The sequence below is a fragment of the Anomalospiza imberbis genome, chromosome 3 (assembly GCF_031753505.1).
Source record: "Anomalospiza imberbis isolate Cuckoo-Finch-1a 21T00152 chromosome 3, ASM3175350v1, whole genome shotgun sequence".
NCBI lineage: Eukaryota > Metazoa > Chordata > Aves > Passeriformes > Viduidae > Anomalospiza > Anomalospiza imberbis.
This window is the reverse complement of record NC_089683.1, coordinates 70,686,220-70,709,370: the sequence shown is the minus strand read 5'-3', so window position 1 is coordinate 70,709,370 and position 23,151 is coordinate 70,686,220. Positions and strand designations below refer to the sequence as shown.

General features: G+C 41.2%; 3 protein-coding genes and 1 long non-coding RNA gene across 5 annotated transcripts in view; 3 read left to right on the top strand and 1 right to left on the bottom strand.

Moving 5' to 3' along the window:
- SLC35F3 (solute carrier family 35 member F3) overlaps window positions 1-3,436 on the top strand; it is a 161,599-nt gene extending 158,163 nt beyond the window's left edge. For both annotated transcript variants that reach the window (XM_068185056.1, XM_068185055.1), the window contains 2 exons: window positions 867-956; window positions 1,981-3,436. In XM_068185056.1, coding sequence (XP_068041157.1) covers window positions 867-956; window positions 1,981-2,225 — 335 coding nt within the window. In that variant the 3' untranslated portion in view covers window positions 2,226-3,436. The remainder of the gene's footprint in view (window positions 1-866; window positions 957-1,980) is intronic.
- Window positions 3,437-14,265: 10,829 nt separating this feature from the next.
- On the top strand, window positions 14,266-16,084 carry COA6 (cytochrome c oxidase assembly factor 6). The gene is made up of 2 exons (XM_068185053.1): window positions 14,266-14,508; window positions 15,564-16,084. Exons 1-2 carry the CDS (start codon window positions 14,365-14,367, stop codon window positions 15,657-15,659), a joined length of 240 nt encoding a protein of 79 aa, XP_068041154.1. The 5' UTR covers window positions 14,266-14,364; the 3' UTR covers window positions 15,660-16,084.
- A 536-nt stretch (window positions 16,085-16,620) lies between these two features.
- Window positions 16,621-23,151, bottom strand: part of TARBP1 (TAR (HIV-1) RNA binding protein 1) — a 31,567-nt gene continuing 25,036 nt past the window's right edge. The window contains exons 24-30 of the mRNA XM_068185033.1: window positions 22,404-22,600; window positions 21,827-21,908; window positions 20,309-20,480; window positions 19,869-20,060; window positions 18,819-18,943; window positions 18,194-18,330; window positions 16,621-16,999 (exon numbers count right to left, since the gene is read on the bottom strand). Of these exons, the coding sequence (XP_068041134.1) occupies window positions 16,834-16,999; window positions 18,194-18,330; window positions 18,819-18,943; window positions 19,869-20,060; window positions 20,309-20,480; window positions 21,827-21,908; window positions 22,404-22,600 (1,071 nt within the window). The 3' untranslated portion in view covers window positions 16,621-16,833. The remainder of the gene's footprint in view (window positions 17,000-18,193; window positions 18,331-18,818; window positions 18,944-19,868; window positions 20,061-20,308; window positions 20,481-21,826; window positions 21,909-22,403; window positions 22,601-23,151) is intronic.
- LOC137471050 (uncharacterized) lies at window positions 22,526-23,143 on the top strand. The gene is made up of 2 exons (XR_010997375.1): window positions 22,526-22,632; window positions 23,052-23,143. It is a non-coding gene; the product is annotated as an uncharacterized lncRNA (long non-coding RNA).

Genomic DNA, 23,151 nt, shown 5'->3' with positions numbered 1-23,151 from the left:
TTAATTTCTACTGGAAATAGCTCTTCCCTACCCCTGTCTTGAGTGCCAGCTCCTTTTACCCTGAACAACCACAACTCCAGAAGTACCTCCAGGTTACTTATCAGTGGACTCAGAGGAAGTTGTCTGTAAGAAAGTGGTGCAGAACTTGGCAAGAAGTCCCTGGCGTGTGCAATACATGGGTACTTCTGGAAGACAGGCAAAGCTCCAGCTCCCAACAAGCTCAGTATTGGCAAGGCTCTCCTGACTCTGCTAAAGCTGATCACCTTAAAACAAGGGTGAATTTGATCCAAAGCAATTATTAATTTGTCATGAAACACCCCACAAACTGTGTATGGTATTACAATGGAGTGATACTATAATCATTCTGTAGTAATGATAGTATAATTTCGTTGTATGAAATTATATTTAGTAAGTTCTTGCCTGGAAGAGGGTTAGATTTACAGCATCTTCCACCTGCAACTGGAGGCAGCTTTTCTACAAAAAAGCACCCAGACAGAAGCTCCTGTTCAGCTGAACTCTCCCAGATGAAGAGTGTTAAGTCTTTCAGCAGGGCCAAGGGGATCACTGGATCAGTATAAAGAGTGGGAATTACTGGACATGATGCTGAGAGACAGGCTGTACCCAAAACCCACCCTGATCCTGCCACTGGACTCCAGAGGGATACAGAGCTCCCCAGAAACGGCAATGTCTCAGGCAGGTGAACATGCAACAGACAGAGCTTTGTCCTCTGGTATCTTCAGGAAAAACAGAAGCTGATGTACCCTTCATTTGAACAACAAATAGAGTCATAAAGAATAAGAGTTTCAAGTGACATTGTTTCTGCCTAATTTCGCTGTACTAAAAGACATTTTTCTTTCCTTCATCAGCATTCAATATTCTACTAAATTTTGGGATTGCGATTACCTACCCCACCTTGATTTCTCTTGGAATTGTACTGAGTGTCCCAGTGAATGCGGGTAAGATTTTTTGTCTTTTACATATAAATGAATACATTAAATCTGTGGCCTTTCAAATATGCAGCAAAGATAAAAGAAAATATATTTATTAAACATGTTTGACACGTTCTCTCAAAGACTTACAGAGATGACACTGACTAAAAATTTATTCTTTATGCATTAAATATGTATTGTATAATAGTACATGAATATTCATAATCCCTAAAGTTGGTTTTTAAATTACTGTCCGAAGAAGCCTGCATACTGAAAAACAAAGTAGATTTGAAGACATTCTTCTCTGGGCTGGAATAAAAACCCATGGATAAAGCAGAAATCAGTTCTTAATGATGTCTTCGAGGCAGGCTTAACACTAAATTCAAACAAATATAATTGCTTACATTTTAGAGCAGATATGTAATAGTAACTCTGCTTGCCTTGGTAAATAACACTGCGTGTGTTTATCAAGAACGCTGGACAGTTCAGTTTTGGCCATGGCCTGGTACATTTCTCTGACAGTTTTTTTGAAATTCAGGGAAAGCCAAGAGACTTGGCTGAGAGGGCTGGGCAGGTGAGTGCAAACACAATCCCAACCTAAAGCAGCTCCTAAAACCCAGCACACTCAGCTGGTGCCACAGTGCAGGTGGCAGCTCCCACCTTCATGCTGACTAAGTGCACACAGAGCTGGGCACTGCTCTGGCAGATTTGGCTACCAAAATGTGTGATCCCTTCACAGTGCATGGATGGCTCAGCCTGGGCAGGGTTTCTTACTTCACAGGGCACTCAGGGTGACAAGAAAAAATTGCAGTCAGGAGGTGCTGTGCAGGGAAGGGAAATGCCCCTTTCTCTGTGTCCCTGCACCTCAGCAGGAGTTCCTGTGCTGTTGGTGCGCATACCCTGCTGTGTGCTCAACCAGCAGGAAATAGTGCCATGGTCATGTTCTCCTGCCACAGCCAGTCCTCAGAGCTGGGGAGGCGAGGGGGAGGGAAGGGGATACTGTCCTAATGCCCTTTCCCATGTAATAACACCCGTTCAATGTCCCACACAGTTGTTGATCACTACACGAGTGAAATTGTCTTCAATAGTGTCCGAGTAATCGCCATCATCATTATTGGCCTGGGCTTCCTCCTGTTGCTCTTGCCAGAGGAATGGGATGTCTGGGTAATAAAGCTCCTCACACGTCTCAAAGTCCGGAAGAAGGAAGAAATTCCTGAAGGGAATGGAGACATTGCTTCAGGACTGCCTAATAAAAGCCGGAGAACTCGCCCTTCCATGTCATCCTTTGCTCATTAAATGCTCTTTTTACCAAAACTTTGTGGTTAACGTTATATATGATGATGCAAAGGTCTTTTCTTGGGAAGAAGCACACCTGTCCAACATGGTGTACATACCTGTACAGTTTTGATATGATCGCCATCTAAAGCATCAAGTCTTGGCATGTCCAGTTTGCTTGTACTTTTTTCACATCTGACCTTTCACTTAAGTAGTACACTGAAAAATACTGCAAACCAAGAACCTCTCTTCTCTTTTTAAATGAATGTAATATATAGTCAAAATATATTTGCATAGGTTATTTTAAAGAATGACTTTCATGAAAAGCAGGGCAGACATTTTGAACATTAGGTACTGAATGATGCATTGCACACTGTGATTTAAAAGAAACAAATGCTATGCTACATCACATGTTTATTTTTGACCAGAGCTGTACTTTGAAAGTTTTCAATGAGCAAAAAAAAGGGAATCTTTTTGGGGACAGGAAGATGGGGGGAAGAGTGGAAGGAAGATTTAGAAATCACTCTATGTAGATGAGCGCATGTTGCGCTGCAAACAGGGAAAATTCAAGCGCAAAAAATGCTTGCACTAAAGCATAGAGAGAAAGCAGTCTAGAGCCCAAATCTCCTTATTCTGCAAATGACTGTAGTCCACATTTAAAATCATGCAAGAGAAAACCAGTGCCTTCTACAGAACTCTTGTCTTTATCCACGCAGAACCAGGTCCTGCTGCGAGGCACTTGCAAAGGCAGGGCTCAGGTTTGTGGTCCCAAAGGACCCCAAACTCCCACCGACATCAGGACGTGCCTCCCATGCACGCCATGGCTTCTGTGGGAGCGTGGGGCCCAGGGGACTGCAAGTTCGAGTGCAGGAGACCTGGTTCTCTTCTCACTTCACAGGTATTACCCCTGTGTGGAGCTGCGCTTGATTAGTGCCAATGTGAGGAAGGGGAAATCTTGGTCATGTGTGGGACAATCTGACGGAAAATGATCAAAGGGGCTGGCAAGAGCGTGGTTGCTGATGTACAGTCTGAGAGCATGGACTAAGGGGGTGAATCACCAGTTGCTTTTACTCCATAATTGTGAGTGTTAAGAGTTAAAAATGTAAGATATTTACATCAAATGTAACACTTTTTATGAAACTTGTAAGCACCAGGATGTTTACTTATGCGATTTTGGTTCGCCATTAAATTTCTATCTGTGATAGATCACATGCTATGTAAAAAAGGGGGGGGGGAAAGGTTATAGTTTACTATTTTTGAAGTTTACATTGTTGCATACAAAATTAAAAGTGTTCTTTTGAACTGCTGCCATAGCCTAAGGTCCCTGCTGCCACTGAGGTCCTCTTTGTCTCAGGCAGGGGTGGCATCCACTTCAAAACATTTTAGCAAATCAACTTCAGATTCCATTACCTGTTTGGCAAAGCTAAATAATAAAAGATTTTAAACTCAGCATCAGTCAATGCTATCCTTTTCCTTCTCTTGACTGAACCTTTATGGCAGTTCTCCTGTGGGTAGTATTTGGCCAAAGTGATCAGAAGGGAGAGACATGATCATCAAAGCAACTGAGGCTGCATCGCATGGCACTGCTAGCCTGTCCATCCAGGACAGCAAAGTCTGCTCTACACTACCTGGACAAAGGCATCTAGAGGGATGCTGTTAGGCATCAGTCAGGAAACAGACATCCAGCAGAAGCAGACCAAAAAAAAAATTGATCTTTGAATGCATCAGTGAGCAGCCATACGTGCATATGCTAAGAGGTACTTAGGGCTGTGTGTGGGACATGAATTTGCACATTAATAACCAGGCCCCGGTCCAGGCTGTAGGCTTGTCCCCACCATTTTGCTTGATGATCAGATATTAAAGACTTGCTAACAGAGATTACACCCCTGAATTTTTATATCTATTTCTTTGTGAAGAAAAGGCACAAGACAGGAGCACAGGTACAACTCCAATAACTGCATTGAAGGGCACACATAGAGACTTGACCTCAAAACTCCCAGATTCAAGTTTATTCCATCTTCAGACAAATAATTTTGTCATCCTTGAGGATATCATCCTCCCCAAGCCTCCTCTCTGAGCAAGGCCAGAGAAGAATATATAAACAGTCCTTTCATTTTCCATAGTCCCAGAAAGTGGCATCTTCTGTGATCTCCACACTTCATTTTGTTCTATGTTTGATGCAGTCTTTAAGTATTCAAAAGGCTCCAAATGCCCTTTTAAAAATTGCAACTAATGTGTGTTTTTAAACAAAAGGGAAGCAGGTTTTTTAGCATTCAGTATGGATTGTGGGGGAATTTATGCACCAGAATGGATAACAACATTAGTAAAACTGATTTACTAAATGCAACTAAGTCATTGCTTCTGTTGGCTCATCCTTCCTGAGGACAGGCTAAACACATGCAAGGGCTGGGACTTCAAACAGGACTTCATGAACTGTCTCTCTTCTGAGTGGGAACAGTGCAAACTAGATTTCCCCACATGAAGCAATTCAGAGCTAGCCATGTTAACCAGATTAAATGACCTACAGTTCCTCACCTTGCCCTAAGCATAAACACCTGACTTGACAGTAAGCCACTGGGTAGAAAAACCTTCCAGACAGTGAAGTCCAGGATGTGATTAGGAGAACAAGAATGTAGTTTGTCCATATGGTACATGTGCACATCTCTTAAGTGCCAAAGCATCACAGGTCTGAAGCTGAGGAACGAAAAAAACTGGAGTTGTTGGCTTTCACCAGAAGGACAAGCCAGAGCAAACCCCTCTGAGAAGGCATTAGATGTAACTGGGCCACCCTTCAGGTGAAGGTAGGATTGAAGTCCTGATCTCAGACTGTGAAAGGATGCCCAGAACAAATTCAGTGCCTTGGAGAGGAGGGCTGAGCTGTGGCAGACTCTCCTGCTTGCCCTCGGAGGCCAAAGCACTGTGTGCAATCTCTGCAGCAGTCTGTGAGTCAGACCCCACAGACCCTGCAGAGGCAGCACCTGCTCTGTACCTGCAGTACCTGCTCTGCAGCACAGAGCCACACCAGCCTGGAATTAGCACTTCTAGCTCACCATTGGCCACCTTGAACCTCCTCCTCAGGCAGAAGTGCAGGTCCCTCCAGCATGAGGCTTCTCCAGGTGTCTCTGAAGCTGGTCTCCTGCCTCATCATTGTGCATCTCCTGTCCTGACAGAGCACTGCCAGCCACAAGTGTGCACCCTTGTTCAAGGGCTGACCTGGACTGGCAACAGCCTGCCCCAGCTTAGGCCTCAAAGTGTCCAGTAACAAGTGTCCAGTGGGCTTGTTATAACAGCAAACTGAGAAAAAAAATCTCAGAAAAGCAAATAGCATCACCAGACCTCATTGCAGCTGCTGGATTTCACTGCTGCAGAATACAGCAGTGAGAAGGCACAGCAGTCCTCCTCCTGCCTTGTGTGCCTTTGTCCTTGTCCTGTTGTCTCCTGCTGCTACCTTTATAATAATTTTTTATTGTAACTCTCCTCAGTGACTGACTGAGCCATTTATCAGCACATGGGTCAGAGATGGGCTTATTTTAAAAAGCTTTTCCTGATCTTCTGTGTAGAATGGCTGTATTCATATCAGTAGTCTTCAGAAAACAGCCATGAAGGGCAGAAATCCAACCACAGTAATCAAGAGATGAACAAAAGACACTAAAACCAGTATGTAGCTTAACTGTTTTGGGATCTTAGGCTAGACTTGTAGGACCTATAGATCACCAAATTATGGGGATTAATTGACGTTTCCTATGAACTGAGGAACAAATCTCTCATCCCCAGCTCTCCAGAGTGGTCTAAAACAAAATCAGTGCAATATTGAGCTGGTCAGAGTTACTAAAGATACTGTATCTTCAACTTACAGAGAAGGCAACATGACCAGGCTGACACCATTTCTGGTCAAAAACCTGCCTGCTATGGTGTCTGCAGGCCCAAAAACTAACAGAGAAGGGAAGGTTTCCCTGTGCAGTGAGTGAACATGAAAGCCTAGATGGATTTGCATAGCTCTGGATCATATTCCAAGTAAACTCACAAATGGGCACAACTGAAACACATGGAAACACCCTCCTCTTCACTGAAAAGGATGTCGATTCTCCAGCCCTTGAGAAGCCCTAGGAATAGCACCAGCCACCTTGCCTTGGCTGTGTGGGCTCAGACAGCAGCCTGGACTGGGCATTTCTTCCAGGAAGGGGGAAAGAAAAGCAGCCAGAGACAATGCAGCTCATGTGAAGCAGAAGCACAGGAGAGCTGATGATAGAATGACAAATAAATGCCTCTTGTGAAGCACCTTCCAGGGCAAGATGCCCACCTGCCCATTGCAATGACTCCAGTTTGAAGAAACGGAGTCTGCACATGCTGTAAAGCCACGAAGTACAGCAAGATCAGCTCCAGGTCCCCCGCTTATACTGCAGAAAGGATGAAGCCTTCAAGGCCCCCAAACCTGAGCTATTCCTTGGTGAAGGCCAAGGATGAGAAGCTTCTTCCACAGTCCAGTCCTCATGCAAGCTCTCTCTGCAGAAACTGCCTTCAGAAATGGATTTGGATGGATGAGTTTAATTACCTCATAATAATTAGAAGCAATTAGAGTCTCTTCTTTAGCTGACATGTTCTAGGGCATTTCCATAATAATCTGAACCTTATGCAGAAGTCGTGAACATTAAAAAGGAAGTAAGAAAAAAAAAAAGAGCATAACGATCTTATGACCTGTAGCCTAAAAATCTTCTAAGGGGAAATCAAAGTCTTAAGGACAGGACCAGTAGCTCAAATGAATGTTTCTGAAAATAATAAACCTTACACTTTTCCACTTGAAACTCTGTTAGGGGGGGTCTTCATATATGCACAAGATCATTTTAAAGAAGGTGGCAATTAGTATTTATCTGTACTTTACAGACATACTAGGATTCAAACAGCCTCTCAGAAGTGAAGAGTGGAACTTCTAAGCAGAGTTACAATTCTGGAAAAGGCTTAAACAAGGGAGGTTGTGAAGCTCACACTAGCAATGTACTTAGGAACCTGTTATATGCAATTTTTCTACAATGACCTAGAGACAGTTCTTTAATCCTGCTGCTGAAGCAGACAATCCCTTTGGAAGAGAATTTTCCAGCTCTTTATCGACAGGTTTCCCCCCTCTTCTAGATTCAGTCCCCCTAACACCTCAAGATAGCCATCAGTGCATTGATTGGGAACAACAGCAATCTAGGAGCTATTTTGCTGTTTGGCTACATGACAGTGACAGATCCCCTCTCAGTGTTAGTCTCTTGAATCAGTAAAAAAGTATTATCAGTAAAGGGTTTTTTTTTTTACCAATAATTTGACCAATCAGTGACCAAGAAGACTGGCCTCAGGACAGCTCCTTTGGAAATCTCTCTCATTTTGAACAGCAATAATTTTTCCCTGCTATTTCCTGCCTCACTTCTCAGTTATTAAGCCACAAGAAAATGTCCTTTTTTCCACAGTAGCTTCCTTTCTTTGGTAAGAAGCATCATTAAAAACACTTCAAAAATCTAAGTGTAGTGTTTCGGATTATCTCAAAAAAAAGAGAAAAGTCTGCAGAAAGTCATTCATTCATCAGACTCTTTTTAACATAAAAAGGACAAGACAACTGAGAGACTGAGACTTCAGCAACATTTTGCTTTTCTTTAAGGGAGGGCATTCTTGCCTACCTTCCACAGAATATTTACACTCCAGCTTCTTGCTGGAGTTTTTACACATACCCACGACTGACCCAGACACTTAGAAGATTCTTGAATTAAGACCTAGATTCCTGTGAATTCCAAGGATTTGTAAATACTTCAAAACTGTGAACTTGTCTTTCCTGGCTACAAGCATATATTATGGGCCAGTGAATGTAGCTTTCCAGTCTCCCAGCAATAGGTCTTACTGCCCCTTTGGCTTCTGAAGCTGCCAAGAGTTTAATGACTGCAGCCTAGAAAGCAGAGTAAGCTGCACAATGGTCTCCTGGTGATTTTTGGCCAGTTTTACATTTTAAATGCCTTCCTGACTTGTACAACAAAGCATCACTCTTTCATTGTGTGATTTTGCATTTGGCCAAAGGCGTGCCACTTGCTAACTTGGCTACTAATAAAATTGATATTGATCTTGGCAACAAATACCATGTTTGAGAACAATGCTGCCTTTGTGCATGTGTAAGCAATCCCATCTGGCCCAGTACACCTACATTGCAGACAATGGTTATAGTGCACATAAGGTAATTGGTGCAGCTGATGAGTTAATAAATACAACACCTGAATTCAAGAATGTAAATGGGTATTTTATAAAAAAATTTTAGGATATGCTTCAGTCTTAGAGAGAACTAGGAACCACCTCCTTTCTTTAGTACATAACATGTCACAGAAATTTGAAGACATCCAGTTAAACTCAAAAGATGGGTTTTCCTCTTCTAGCTACATAGCTTTGAAAACAGAAGTCTGCTTGTAGAACAGGCAGATTTCCAGTTTCCCATCTAGCTTTCTTGGAAAAAGCTGAGCATCAGCATGGCTGCAAAGCAAACTTGACTCATCCTTGGTCAGCTTGGGGAATTGCTAAGCAGGAGCCAATAGAAGAGTGAGAATTAGTCAGTCTTCCCACCATCGCCTGCTTTTCCCAAAATACTCCTTTTTCTGTTTTCTTCCTTTCTAACAATTGAACAAAAATTGAATTCTGGCATTAAAAACAAGCGCCTACAAATAATGTAAACTACTTCATCACCCTAAAAGAATCCAAAACCTCCAGTTTTTGGGCTTTTTCTTCACTGTAATCACCACTCCTCAAGGTACCTAGGGATTTTCACCCTAAAAGAATCCAAAACCTCCAGTTTTTGGGCTTTTTCTTCACTGTAATCACCACTCCTCAAGGTACCTAGGGATTTTCACATCACACTCCACAGAGTACTCCACTGAAGCCCATGAGAGGCCACAAAGATAAGACAAGCCTTCGCTCAGCAGGCTTCAAACCACCAAACACAGCCCTGGAGAAGGTGAAGAACAACCATTCTGTTCCTTCCCCTCTGTCTCCATAGCAGCCTGCACAGATGGCTCATCTTTCCCAGCCAAATCCCCTCCAGTGCTACCTGATGAATGCACGCAGGTACACACGGAGCTGCACAGAAAGACGGGGCAGTGCCTTGACCTCTGTCCCTACCCCAGTGTCCCAAGCCCCGGTGTGCTGCATCCTCTATATTCACATCACACTGGCACTCCCTAGTGCAGGGATACTCATCACAACACCCAGCAGCTAAGAGAGTCTTCTGAAGAAATGGAGTTAAGAATCCCAACACACAGCTGAAAATCAAACCTACATGCTAATTCTTGACATATTCTTAGGGATCTGGAGAACTGATCTGCTAAGATCACCCAACAAAAGCTACAGTTTTCTTTCTCCTCATACACTCCTCCTTCTTTATTCATACATAAACCTCAATTTTTGCTAACTCATTTGAATTTTAGGCATGCTATTGTTAAAAAGAAATTCACAAAAGTAAAACACAGAGTGAAGTCTTCATGAAATAATGAAGAGGAGTGCTTTGCATCAGGCCATAGAAAGTACATACACTTCTTAAATGTTTCCAATCTAAGATTACTGTATGCAGTTCATGAGGCTGCTTTGCTTAATTTACTCTTTTTTAATAATAAAACCTGGTACAATTAATCATTGTAATGATTTTGGTTCTTTATAATTATTTTAGTTCACCAAGCATAGCAAGGAACACTGTATGGCCAAAGGAGTCAGAGTTGCATCCTTAATGGACATTTAAGAAGGAAGGTAGGGAAGGAGGAAAATAATCTTAATATATGGTTCTCTTGAACTATGTATTTTTTAAATTTTTAAATTTTATATTATATATATATATAAATTTATATTATTAAATTTTATATTTTATAAAAAAATTCTTGCTATTCCATAACAGAAGAAAATACCCCAGGCCACCTCAGGTAAGATTTCTTTATTATTTCCAGCAAAATAAATAGTTAGACAAAGAGCTATATTGCTTAAAGAACTCATTTTTAAATTCAGTTCCCTGAAAATCTGTCATGGATAAGGATCATACATCAGAATATTTCAGTGAAAGAAAAAACAAATTAACTGAACTCCTGGTATAAGCACACAGCTACAGTACATCAAGGATTGCTTCTATTATTGGTTGTGGGGATACCTATAACATGCTAATTGCTTCCAAAGTAAAAGGACAAATCATTATAGTTACAAATGAAGAATCTGCTGGGCAAATTTCAATTAAATACGGGGTTAGTAAGGCTGTAGGTGAGGAGTGAGCTGTTAGGCGTTAACTGGAAGGCAAAGAACACACAATGCCACGTCCCAGTTAGCAAGAACAGGCATAAAAAAGCTTGAGAGCTGAACCACTGTATAAACACCACATGATTCACTTTAACACATTGCTGGCAAGAGTTTCAGTGGGAAACTGGCATCTATTTCTTTAACATCTATCTCACTAACTGCTAAATGGAAATGTAATTCAAAGGCTTCAAATGTGGCAACCAGCACACCTAACAAATCTGAAATTTTTTCTCTCATCTTTCTGGAACATTAGCCTCTGCTTAATACCATAAATATCCCATTTATTATTCCCTGGGCACATTTCCCAAAATAAAAGACTAAAGATAAATACTTAGAATTGGCCAACTAAAAAAAAAAACCTCCACCCTCTTATAGACAACAGTTATACCAAATGGAAATATTGCCATTAAAAAATTATTATCTCAATCTGTGTATTTTTTTTCATGCACTTTGTAAAACCATATCACTAAATTTCCTTAATATCCATTACACAGAGTTATTTACAATTGTCTCCAGTGAGTACTTTTTGGGTTACGGGTCATTAAATAATAAACTATTTATAACCAATATCCCAGATGTGCTATCTGGGCTTTGTGATTAATAATATATAATCATATTATCCCCTCTGTTTCATAAATGCAGTAACTAAACAACTTTACACACATCATAAATTATGAAATCTAAAATACAACTGGCATTTCCTATTATTACATTCCATTATCACATGTTCTGGTCTTGAGACTTAACATTAATTTTCTTTTCAATATTCAGGCTTGTAAAACCTTGCTTCGCAAAAGCCTGAGTGCAAAAGGGTCCCAAGTAAGCTACAATACAAACTTACTTCTACATTAGTTCTTTGCAACATAAAACCAACTGAAATTCTATTTTTGCAGAAACTTTAACTCACTTAAACCCCTTGTTCTATTATTAAAACCATATGACTGCATTTCCACCTCTTACCTATCACAGTGTAGCAAACAGAAGACAAACAAATGAGCAGGGCAGAGAGCACGGACAAGTGTTATACACCACACAGTGTACAGCAGCAGTCACATTCACGTTGCTCCAAAAGTGTCCCTTCCAAAGGAATGGACGAGCATTTCAACAAACAAAATCCCCTCCAGATCTGTCAGGTTTACGAGGGGACTCTGCTGAAGAAGTGCAAATCTTTGGCCCTCTCCTAAAATAGCTTTCATGTACCACGATGAGTGAGCAACCTGCAAGGAGAACCAGGAAAGGATGCCCACCACCGCCAGCCACAATCATTACCACGTGCTGAGGAAAAAAGGCGGCTCAAGGTAGGTGACAGCTACACCCAAACCAGCTGCTGAGCGGCCTCACACACCAGACAGAGCATCGGCTACAGCAAACTCCCAGGAAAGCTGCCGGACATTCTGGGAATTGCCAGGAAAACCAGCCTATAAAGCCGTCCAGCCATCTGAGAGCTGCCAAGGGCTCAGCAGCTGGCAGAGTTAGGCTCTTTCCAGCTGCCAAAATGTCACCTTTCCCAAAACTGCAGTGCTATGGCAATGTTACTATGGGAACATGTGCCACAGCTTTCAAAACTGCAAAACTGGTCCACATTTCCAGGTGGAATTGATGCACGAAAGGAGACTGCCAATTCTCTGGCATGCAGGAAATGCCACCAAGTCCCAAATGAAATGATGAAAATGAGTGTGCCTCTGGATGCCCTCTACCAGTGCTGCAGACTGCAGTCGCCACCTGGTTGCCCGTAGCAGGCAGAGGCCCTGCAAGGCCTCCCTGGCGGTCACTCGCCTACAATAGGAAATGCCCAGTCACGACGACGGGACCAAAGCAGCCCCTCTTCCACCCTCGGACCCTTGTTATCGCTCTGTAAGGCTATAGGCTATAGGTTGTATTCTCCTCAACCATGGCCACTGGACAATTTCCAACACCCCAGTACCTTATATCAACCCCCATTTCTGCCCAGTTCGGCAGAAGAGCTGTCCCTGCATCCCTTCACAGGAGCTGAAATTAAAGGACACCGCTGTGGAACCACATACAGCCTTCTCCTCTCTCTATCCCTGCGTCTGCCGAGGCATTTGCGAGAACAGAGCGAAATCCCTAAGAGCTGAACTCACAGAGCTGAAATCACTCCAGAGCTGCCCGCCAAGTTGCCTGCGGCTGGGAGCTGAGCCGAGGGAGCCAGACAGGCTGAGCCTATTCAGCACAGCGCTATCCGGGACACCCACGGCAGCGGCAGCTGGGTCGGACGGACCCCCGAGCCCCAGGCCGGATTAGCTGCCCCAGGCTTCTCTTGCTCTTATACAACCATGGCTACGGGTACATTTTTCTTTCACTTTCAGCTTGACTCCGTGACAGAGTCCGTTCCAAGAAACCTTTCTAGAGTGGTTTGTGCATACTGAATGAAATCAATGGACCAGCTCTCAGGAGGAATCCTGCTGCAAGGAAAACTGTCAAAAATGCATTATATGTGTATGCTATCTTTATCAGCCTTCCACCCAGTCACTACCTTACTGTCATGCTATTTAAAGTGCGGCAAATTTACAGTGCTGTAAGTGCTCTCAGATACTTTTTTCCCTAATTCATTAAATTAACAAAGCCTGAGGTAGCTCACGCCACGTGCCATTGCTCAGCATTACTGGGACTTGCGTTCCAACTCCTAGGGCTTTACGAATACCACATGGAAACTGGTCCCGGCCTGTGAAAAATGCATATTTTATGATTAGCTTTTCGCAAATATTAAATTGAATACTATATGTATTATGTTATATTGATTAGAAGTGCTGTATTAACATTTTAATAGTATGGTATATGTAGTTTTGTAGTTAAAATAGAACCTATGTATGTGGGGGTTTTTTTACTAACTCAAGCAAGAGATGAAATAATGAAGAAACTCTTCACACAGAGATGACAATGATGGGGGCCCATAAAGAATTACTGCCTCCTTATCGGAAAAGACAAACATTCTTCCACCTTCTCTCCGTCTTTATGGAACCACTAGGATTAAGGGGAAGAAGTTGACAAAAACCAGAAAAGTTCTTAATTTGCAAGGAATTTATGCATCATGTATGAGATGTATGAATATGCAACAGGCTACTGCTTTTAAAGATTATTCCTTTGTTCACAAGGCATGCTTATTGGGCTTAAGTGCCCGAGAGCATCCGGACGTCCGTAATTCTTTGCTTTTTATTGTCTTGTAATTGTCCTAACTCTAAATTTTCATTACTCTAATTGTATTACTATTTTTATAACCATTTTATTATTATTAAACTTTTAAAATTTTAAAAACCAAGTGATTGGCGTTTATAACACGGCCCCAAACATTTAACCCCGTGATTTTATCCAGCTGTGTTTCCTATGAGTCAAAAAGGAAAGCAGAGACACTTCGTTTCTCTGAACAGACGATCCACTAAGGCACTGCACGGAACTCACGAGAAGAACAGCTGTTTACCGTGAGCTAGACAACAGAGGACAATTCCGGAAAGGAACTGAGTACAGAAAAGCACATCAGGCAACTGATACTTCCAATATCTTCTGCCAGCGAGAGGCTACAGCAGCCCTGACGGGGACAGGATCGGGAGAACGCTGCGGCCACGCGAAGGCGACAGCCCCGGCAGGTTTGTGCCGGCACCGCGGGGCGGGACAAGCGGCGGGGCGGGACACGCCGCGTCCTGTCCGGCCCGCCCCGGGAAAGGGCCGGGATCGCTTCCGGAGCGCGACCTTGGCGGGCGGGCGGGCGAGTGAGCGAGTGCGGGGCCGTGCGGGGCTCTCCCTGCGGCGGCGGCGGCGGCACCGCCTTCCCCCGCAGCCGCGGCACCGCGGGCAGGGCGGCGGCCAGGGCCGGGAGCGCTCGGACAGCGGCCTTGTTGTGTTCAGGGCGGCAGCCGGGATGGCGGCGCCGACGATGGAGGAGAGGAAGGCGTGCTGGGGGGCCCGGGACGAGTTCTGGCAGTGCCTGGACAGCCACGGGGACGACGCCACCAAGTGCGAGAAGCTGCGCCGGGCCTTCGAGTCGCGCTGCCCGCAGCAGTGGGTGAGCACCGTGCGCGCATCCCCGGCAGCGGCGGCGGGATGGCAGCTGCTGCTTGGGGATGGCAGCTGCTGCTTGGGGATGGCAGCTGCTGCTTGGGGATGGCAGCTGCTGCTTGGGGATGGCAGCTCCGGCCTCCTGCAGTGCACAGCCTGGAGCTTGCCGTGCTGTCAGGCGGAGCTTGGTTTGCACACTTCTGGCTGGCTGGGAAAGGACGGCTCCTGAGCGCACCCCTGACTAGCCCGGGAGTTAAGAAAAGCTGTGTTAAGGGTATAGTACAAAGAGAAAGGAAAATACTGCCTCAAATTTCCAGATAAACACACGGGGTTATTGTTGTAATTAAAAAAAAAAAAAAAGTTTAGAAGCTTGTAGAAGTACCCAGAAATTCCTGTTTAAAGGCCAGTACAGAAGGGAACTGCCACACAAGCCATGCATTGCTTGGCATTTTAAGACCTTCTGCATAAAAATATCTTTTTTTTCCTGCAGTGTTATTTCACAGTAAGGCACCTGCCTGCAATGTAAGCCATTCATGTTATATTTTTTAGTTTCCTGAGCTCAAACTGTAATTCTTTTTTAATAGGCACTGCCCTTTGGTAACAGTGGTGGTTGAGGGTCTGAACAGTTCCCGTTGCTGGTAGCAGACTGAAGTCATTTAAAAAGCCTGAGTACCTTCACAGCTGCTGCACTGACACTTTGAGCAGTGCAGTTCTGCTGTTTGTTATGTCTAGGTACCACGGTCTCACCTGCAGGGCTTTGCACTGTGCATGCTGGACTTACCTTTGCATCACAAGGAATTTTTGTTCAGAGCAGTGAAAAGAGAAAAGCATGTAAGATCTTAATGAAGTAGCAGGGTGGTGAACTTAAAAAAACTAAAGTTCACTTTCAAAATGGTAAAGAACCCCCCAAAAACTAAACACACCACTCTCTAGTCTTCAACAGAAGAAACTCCTAACTAGTGCATTAAATCCTCCTTAAGTTCAGTGGTCAAAGACTGTTTACACAAAGCCCCTTCCTCTTGCTAGTTTCTTATAATGAACATAGTTTCTCTTTTTAAACAGGTTAAACACTTTGACAAAAGAAGAGACTTTTTAAAATACAAAAAGAAGCTTGAAACAGAAGGGTATCATCCTCTAGAAGCTGCTGGGAAGTCTTAGGAACCCTGCTCTCAAATCAAGTGAGAATAACTATAGAAGGAAGAAGCCAGAGAAAGCAACAGAAGCTGCTTGAGTGCAAGAACTGGTAATGTAGCAGTCTCCCTGAAATGCAGACTGCTCTTCTTGTTGCCAGGTCTCACATGTCTGCTAAAAAAAGGGGTCATAGACAACTTTTTGATGAATTTAAGTCAAAGAAATACGGTGCAGGGCTGTTCACAAATTTAAGGGTTTGAATGTATAATTAGTAAAATTGTTTCACAGAAATAAATTATTATTTAATATTTCTATGTACATATTCTAAAGAGAAAATGAAATTGTTTTTCAGTAAGTGAACCACCTTTTTCCTAAATTAAAAAAGTCCATTCCAACTTGCCTTTCTTGTTGAAAGCAGTGGGTTGTATAATAAAATTTGTATTTGTCATTTACTAAGTATTTCAAAGTATTTTAAAATACAGTTTAAGTCAGATATTAATTTATACAACAGTGGTCATTAGAAGACCTAAAGCATCCTGCGCATATGATACGTAATTGTCTGTTTGGAGTACGTTCATTTTTTTATAAGCAATAGGAATTTTTACACTGGTGATAGGTTTTCAGTCAATATCTCTACTAGAAGTATGTCCAGTTATTTATCACAATTCTGACATTATGGCCTTTTGTAGAGTTAGATTACCTTAGTGATGCAGTTTTATTTAAAGGTATAGACTGTTTACAGCAGGATTAATAAATGTGACTGTAGAAGGCATTTAAACAAGGAGCAGCATTGAATGCAATTATGGAAGTGGAGTTACTTTCCAAGTCCAACCTAGTATATCTAGGTGCTGAAATCATTCAATACTATGGTTAAAGGCACGACTTCAATTTCAAGCACAGTCACCACAACTGCAGTAAAAATCCTGTGTTTTGAATTTGAGATTGTTCACAGTACTGTGCTGACGTTCAGCAGAAAAAACACGCCACATGCAATATAAATAGTATTTATTTCCAATGCAACAATTCAAGGAGGTAAAGTGTTAAGGCATTTAAAAGTCACTCTGAACACTACAGAGAACACAACATGCAAAGTTAAGAATCCTCATTCACCCTGAGTTTGTATCTCATCTATTCAGAATTCCATGTCGTAGCACCGTAGGAAGCCATCCAGCTGTACAATAAGGCACGAGACTCTGGGCAGTTATTTTTGTTGTTTTTGCTTGATCACTTGTTGTCTTGTGTACTCCCAGATCAGCAGAGCTCCGCTCACATGAACATTGAGTGACCGGATAATGCCCTGCTGAGGAATTTCCACACAGACATCCAGATGGTGAATCAGGTTGGCTGGGATTCCTTCATGTTCATTTCTAGTAAAGAAGAAACAGTGACTTGCATCTGAGAGAGGGCATGTGTGTTCCAGAAAGCAAAAAATACACATGTCAAAACAGCATCCAAACACCTCTTGACAAATGGCACATCTGCCTATGGGGTAACTGATGACAAGAAACAAATTTTTTTAAAACAGTAATACATGATGAAGAAAACATGGAGAGAGCTGACTTAAGTTTTTATATAGAAAGCCTGCTGGAAGACTCAGTTTTCAGTTCACTGGTCTTGCAATAGCTGAGCACCCAGCATAAAGACTCTCTGCTTTTGTTTTTAAACTCCATATATAGTCAAATCACCATGGTACGAAGCTGCTGGCACAGCAGGAAAGCTCAACTGCCCACTTTTACATTCAGCTCTTGGCACAAAGGAATGTCAAAACTGAGCATACCAGAGGATACTGAAGTTTACTGGTAATTAAAACTATTGTGTTTAATTAAAAGAGAACAAAGTGATTATGAGCACTCCATTCTGAAGACAAGCTGCACATAAAAAAGTTGGAAAAAAATTTTGCCCTAAGAGGATAGCCAGGCCCTTTTTCCTGGTCTCACTCAGTAGCCCTGCAATGCCAGGAGCTTTCTCACTTGTATGTGCTTTACTGCAGATTTCTTTAGCCTTCCCCGCTTTGTATCACATCTCAGGCTTGTCTGCTTATAGAAACTGATAATTGCTTTTCTCTGAAGTTGTCCCATGCTCTGCCTGTACTGCAAAAACTTGCTACTTCATCTTGTGCCTCATCCTGAACTTTTAAATCACCTCCCAGCCATGCACACTCAGTCTGCTCCAGCCCTCCTCACCAAGCTCAGCAGGGCAAACGCAGCCTCCTCCTCGCTGAGCTCACCACAGCCCACACAGACAGGGCCCCAAACAACTAAACTGAACAGATGGTGTCTTTAGCACTCCCACAACAATACAACCCATGCTGTCGCTACCTTCACCCATTATTAAAATGTGTTTATTAAGGTGATGGGTTATTAAATATCAGAAGGGTCATTCAGTAGATAGCAATACTTAGTGATCTTTAGCACACAAAGCCAAGGACTGCTCTTTCCATGATCATTTCCTATTCCAGAATCACCTTTACCAGTGTCACTTGGTTTTCATGTGACCAAACTCTGATTAGAGAAAGGGATGGACTGCAAGAGGTAGGTTTACAAAACTGTGTGTGCTCTTACCCCAGCAATAATAGTGATTTCTCTGGGAAGCAATATTCTGTAAGATCAAAACTTTTTGCTGTTTGCTCCACACCAATAATAGTGTAGCCTTCTGTTTTTTTCTGCTGTAAATAATCAACAAGCTGAGATGGTTTTACCTGTGCATTAAAAGTAGAGAGAAATATAAAAATACATAAATACCACCTTTTGTAAACTTCTGAAATTATTGTAAAAAAAAAAAAAACTTTGGACACTTTTTAAGATTAATGACTTTCATCTCCTGGATATATATATATATATATCTCCAGGACTCTGGATATATATGGACTCTGTCCATATATATAGCTTAACATTTTAAAAGCTCTTCAGCAGTAGCACAAAAAGTTAATGGCACAAAATGCCCCCACCAGTACCATGAAGAAAGATGTAATAATGACAGCTCACATAATCAGTTTATCATAGCAATAAGAAATTGCAAGTATTTTCTAAATTCTTTTTTATAAGGTTGTGTCAGAGATAACAGCAGGAGCTTCCATTATACAAAAAGATATTTTTTCAAGATAAAAAAATGTAAGGCTCTAAACTATGCATCTGACAAACTCAAGATTCTGAGAACATTTTTAGCTATTAAAATCTTTCCATTTACCTCGACAAGGGGGAGCCACTGCTCTGCAGAAACACTCAGATGCTGAAACTGCTTATCCTGTATATAATGAAGGCTGCCAATAACTAGTGCAGATGCCCCAAATATTTCACTTGTACGACATAAACCTACAAAAACAAGAAATAAAGTGATTTTTGTGTAGAAAATAAACACCAAGCCAGAACATCAAGTGAAAATGACAAAGAATGCACAGGAGAAATGGCTACTTTAGTTATCTATTTTAATTAGTTTCACCTTGTTCCAAACAAATTACAGGAAAAAGTGTTATGTAATTTAGCAGAAATATAAAAATTAGATAAGCACTGTGTCTGACAACAAACTTTTACAATACTAATTATACAAAGTAAGGGGTTACGTGTCCAAGCCTTATCAAGGAGGGATAGTTTGACACATCCACACACAAGCTTAAGCTTTAAACCCAGTACCTGTTCAATGAAAGAGGATGACACATAGCAGCATTACAATGCAGACAGCACTAGCTTGTGGGCTTTTCATTACTCACTGCAATTACTGAAACTGCTGACATCAAACACAAATGGCAGTGAAGCATTTGCAGGATTTATTATGTCACAGCTAGTGCATCAAGAAGGCAGTCTTAATTGGGAAATGGGACCCTGCTGTCCAACAGACATGTGAATCTTGTAGGTTTACAAGATTTGGTTTAATTGTTACAGAAAAAGAAAGAAAAATAAATAATTTCCTTTAATTGCATACGCAGTTAAAAACCCAACTGTAGCAAATACAGAATTAGCAAGAAACTGGGCATGATTTACAGCAAAATTCTACTTAATTAATGCATGCTATGTGTAAGTACTTTTTTTTTTTCCTTAAAATATAACTGTATAAGTCCCCTTTCTCTGAAGTGGGTTGGATTTTCTTAGGCTACCAGTTTCTTTCAGGATAATGATCTATTCTTCTGAGCAGTTCTTCAGTAATTTTCTAATTATCAACATAAATGAAATTAACTTCTGTTCTCTAAGTGTGCTCCAAGGTCTAAAATAAAAGTTTGAAACAATGTGCAATCAACCTTACCTCCTAAATTGGTAGGTTTATCAATAAGTGAAGCCACCACAATCAATCTGCTGTTTGATTTGCCAAGTTTAGCAGCACGATCCTGAAATGCTGTTTCCAAGTCTAAACTAGGAGTACTGTTCTTCCAGGGTATAATCTTCTTCTGAACATCAGTCCACTCTGTCTGGCTGTCTGCTTCAGCCAAATCTGAACCTATACCAACAAACTGTATGTTCATATGGATATGCAAGTGGGAGTGAAACTAGTGCTTCAATAAAGAAGACAATCCACATGGTAATACTGGAGATACCATTCATCATCATCTATTATTTTATGGGACATGTTCTGCTCACATAGATGGAAGTTTACTTCAGCTGAAAACCAGAGGTCAGACTGAATACAGATGTACACAGCTACTCCATACAAGTAACTAAAATTAATATAGACTGGCTATATTTTACCCATGTCTTGCTGAGACCAGTCACTTGGTTTCAGATCATGAAGTTCTCTTCGGGAATGGCACCACTGAAATGCTGCTGGCAAAGGAATGTCAGTGAATCTGTCAAATTTAGCGAGGGAGATCCATTCATCCTCAGCCAGTTCCGCAAGGCGGGGAAGAATGTAAAATATTGTCTGCAATGGAACACAGTGTCATCAGCAGAGAGTCACTAAAGCAAGCAAAACTAGATAATCAATCCCTGGTAGTTTAATGGAACATGTCTACTATCTAGCCTCCTATGATTTTAATACTTGTTTTTTTCTTGGTACTTAATACAGCTTACCAATATTGTCTCTCAGTATTCTTAACTTTACTTATAGTGCTATCCAAAAACTTCCATAAATCTAGACTTAATCTCTAATTAAACTTTTCCTGAGGATCTGCACTGGTTACTGTACTGAAATTCTAGAATACCAAAGAATTAACACTATGCTTCTCAGCTCAAGGTTTTAGAGGAATTCTTGTATGTGTAACACTGAAGAGCTGTCAAATACTCTTTACAACTTTCTACTAAAGGATGCGGATTGATTTAATATCAAAAGAAAAACAGTTTACAGCTTTAAGATCTAGCGGTAAAATCCAGCTCAGCACAACTAATACATCTAGCTAACCATGATTTATCAAGGAGGAAAAAATACACATCCCAAGGGAAAGACGAGTTAAGTCAAAGGGTTTAAAACCCAGACTTTTTGTTTCTCCCAATGCACCCTTCAAGACAAAGGTGAAGATGAACCCTGAATACATTTAAATGCTTCACAGATATTAGTCTTGCTTTGTTGGGTTTTTTCCTCCTATTCAGGACTTTTATTTTGCACTATTTAGCATATTCACAAAATATATTTCACAGAATTGAATATTTCTTCAGTTAAAAGAAGAAAAAATTTCTTCTGTCAAAGATGGCACTGTTTCTGCAAAAACATATACCCCATTCATATCCATGAATATCTTGTATTTTGACCTTAGTTCTTCTGTCTCTTCTATTTATCTGCACCCTTACTTTTGCCTTCCTTCCATTCTCAATGATGAAAATGTTTATTCAGCTGTCAGTTATTTGAGCTACATCAAAAAAGGTGCTCTGGAAGTGATGCACCGCTATCCCATTCACGTCAAACAATCCAGTTAAGCAACCTCAAGTTACTTCTGGGAACAAATGCCTTAAAAATCCTAATAAACTACCTCAACTAAGTAGATGCTCTTCAGTTACTAGAACGAATCTTTCCAGTCACAAATATAAAACCTGATTAATTCCCACAGATAGGCACATTCATCACACATACCTCTTCCTAACTGACCTGGGTTTTTAACATAGTATCAAGTCAAAAAACTAAGATACAATCTTAGTCCAAAATCCATCACAATCCAGGTGAAATAAGTTTTTGGGTGTTTAAATGAGTAATAGTTAATAATTCCATCCCACATTAGAAGATACCAAAAAAGATAAAAACACAGTTGTAGAACTAGACAAATAGTGTAGTCTTGCCTCTAGACTATAATCTTCAACTGGATGAAATGTTGCAAAGAAGAAGTGATCTTGGATTCGCTGCCAGTTCCTTCTGGCATTCCTGCAAGAAAGTAATGTAAGATACATTAAAAAAGCAACATGCTGGATATTTTTAAAAATTCAATCGTCAGATTGGCATAAGGCAACCTAATTTATTAATATATTTTGTATAGGAAAGAAAATGCTTCAACAATTAAGTAAGGGCCCATTTTTAAAAGACGAACAGCATTCATAAAATAAGCTTTATTTATGTTTCAAGAAAAGTCCATAACACATCTCCAAATTCTATTATCAAAAGGACTGAGTTGGACAAGAAGTATTTCATGCAAACTGGACACTAGCCTATGGTTCAGTGTCAGCTTCTAGCTGTTAAAAAAAAAAAGAAGTCAAGACTCTTCCCTTTGCTGCTTTTTTCTGTACTGTGTCTCCCCATACCAGCTTCTTTTTAAATAGAGATAAAAAACCCCATAAAAATTGTCAAGTGCCATCTTAGAAAATGTAACTTGCTGCAAATGGCTCAGAAGAACAATGTTAAGCTGTAAAGAATGTTACTAACCCTGTGCCGTGCATGTTTTCCACTTGTTGAAGGCTAGATTCAATAACTGGTGTCAGAGCTTGAAATTCTTCCACATGCAGCATTCTGCACATATCCCAGATTTTCTTAAGGGCGATTAATGCATAAAGTCTAACGCTGAAATTATGGCTGAAACACCACTGCAGAACAACGATGAGAGCTTTCTTCAAAGCTGGCTTCTAAAGAAACAAAGAAGCTTCTTTCATGTTAAGTTTTAATGTACACTTCAGAAGTTATGAGTGGGCCAAGAAAAAGCTCCTCAAAAGACACCCTTTTGGAAATCACAGAGCTTTAAAATTATATTAACTTCCTTCTTTCCATCTCATCAGGACAAAACCTACAGCCTCACTTGTTCTTTGAAAATGTATTTATTTGCTTTAAAAATCATTATTCTGCCCACAAGGAAACCTCTACTTCTGATTGAAAGAGCAAAAAGAAAAACAAACCCAGGTGCATCCACGTGTTTACTTAAAACTGGAGTAGCTATTCTGGAAAATTTCACAGGTAATCAGGCTCTATGTATCCAGAACACCTGCTAAGTTAGCTCATTTTCTTAAGTCCAGTATTTTACAGAGGTGACAAGAAGAGTTAAGTGTTTTGCATAACAAAGGGTTCCTTAGAAGGAAGTAGGTATTAAAGAGATATTTAAACCATTTTGGCAGTCTATTTTCAATTCAGAACTCTATATAAGAACTGGAAGTGAATAAAGAAGGAACACTTTTAGAGAAAT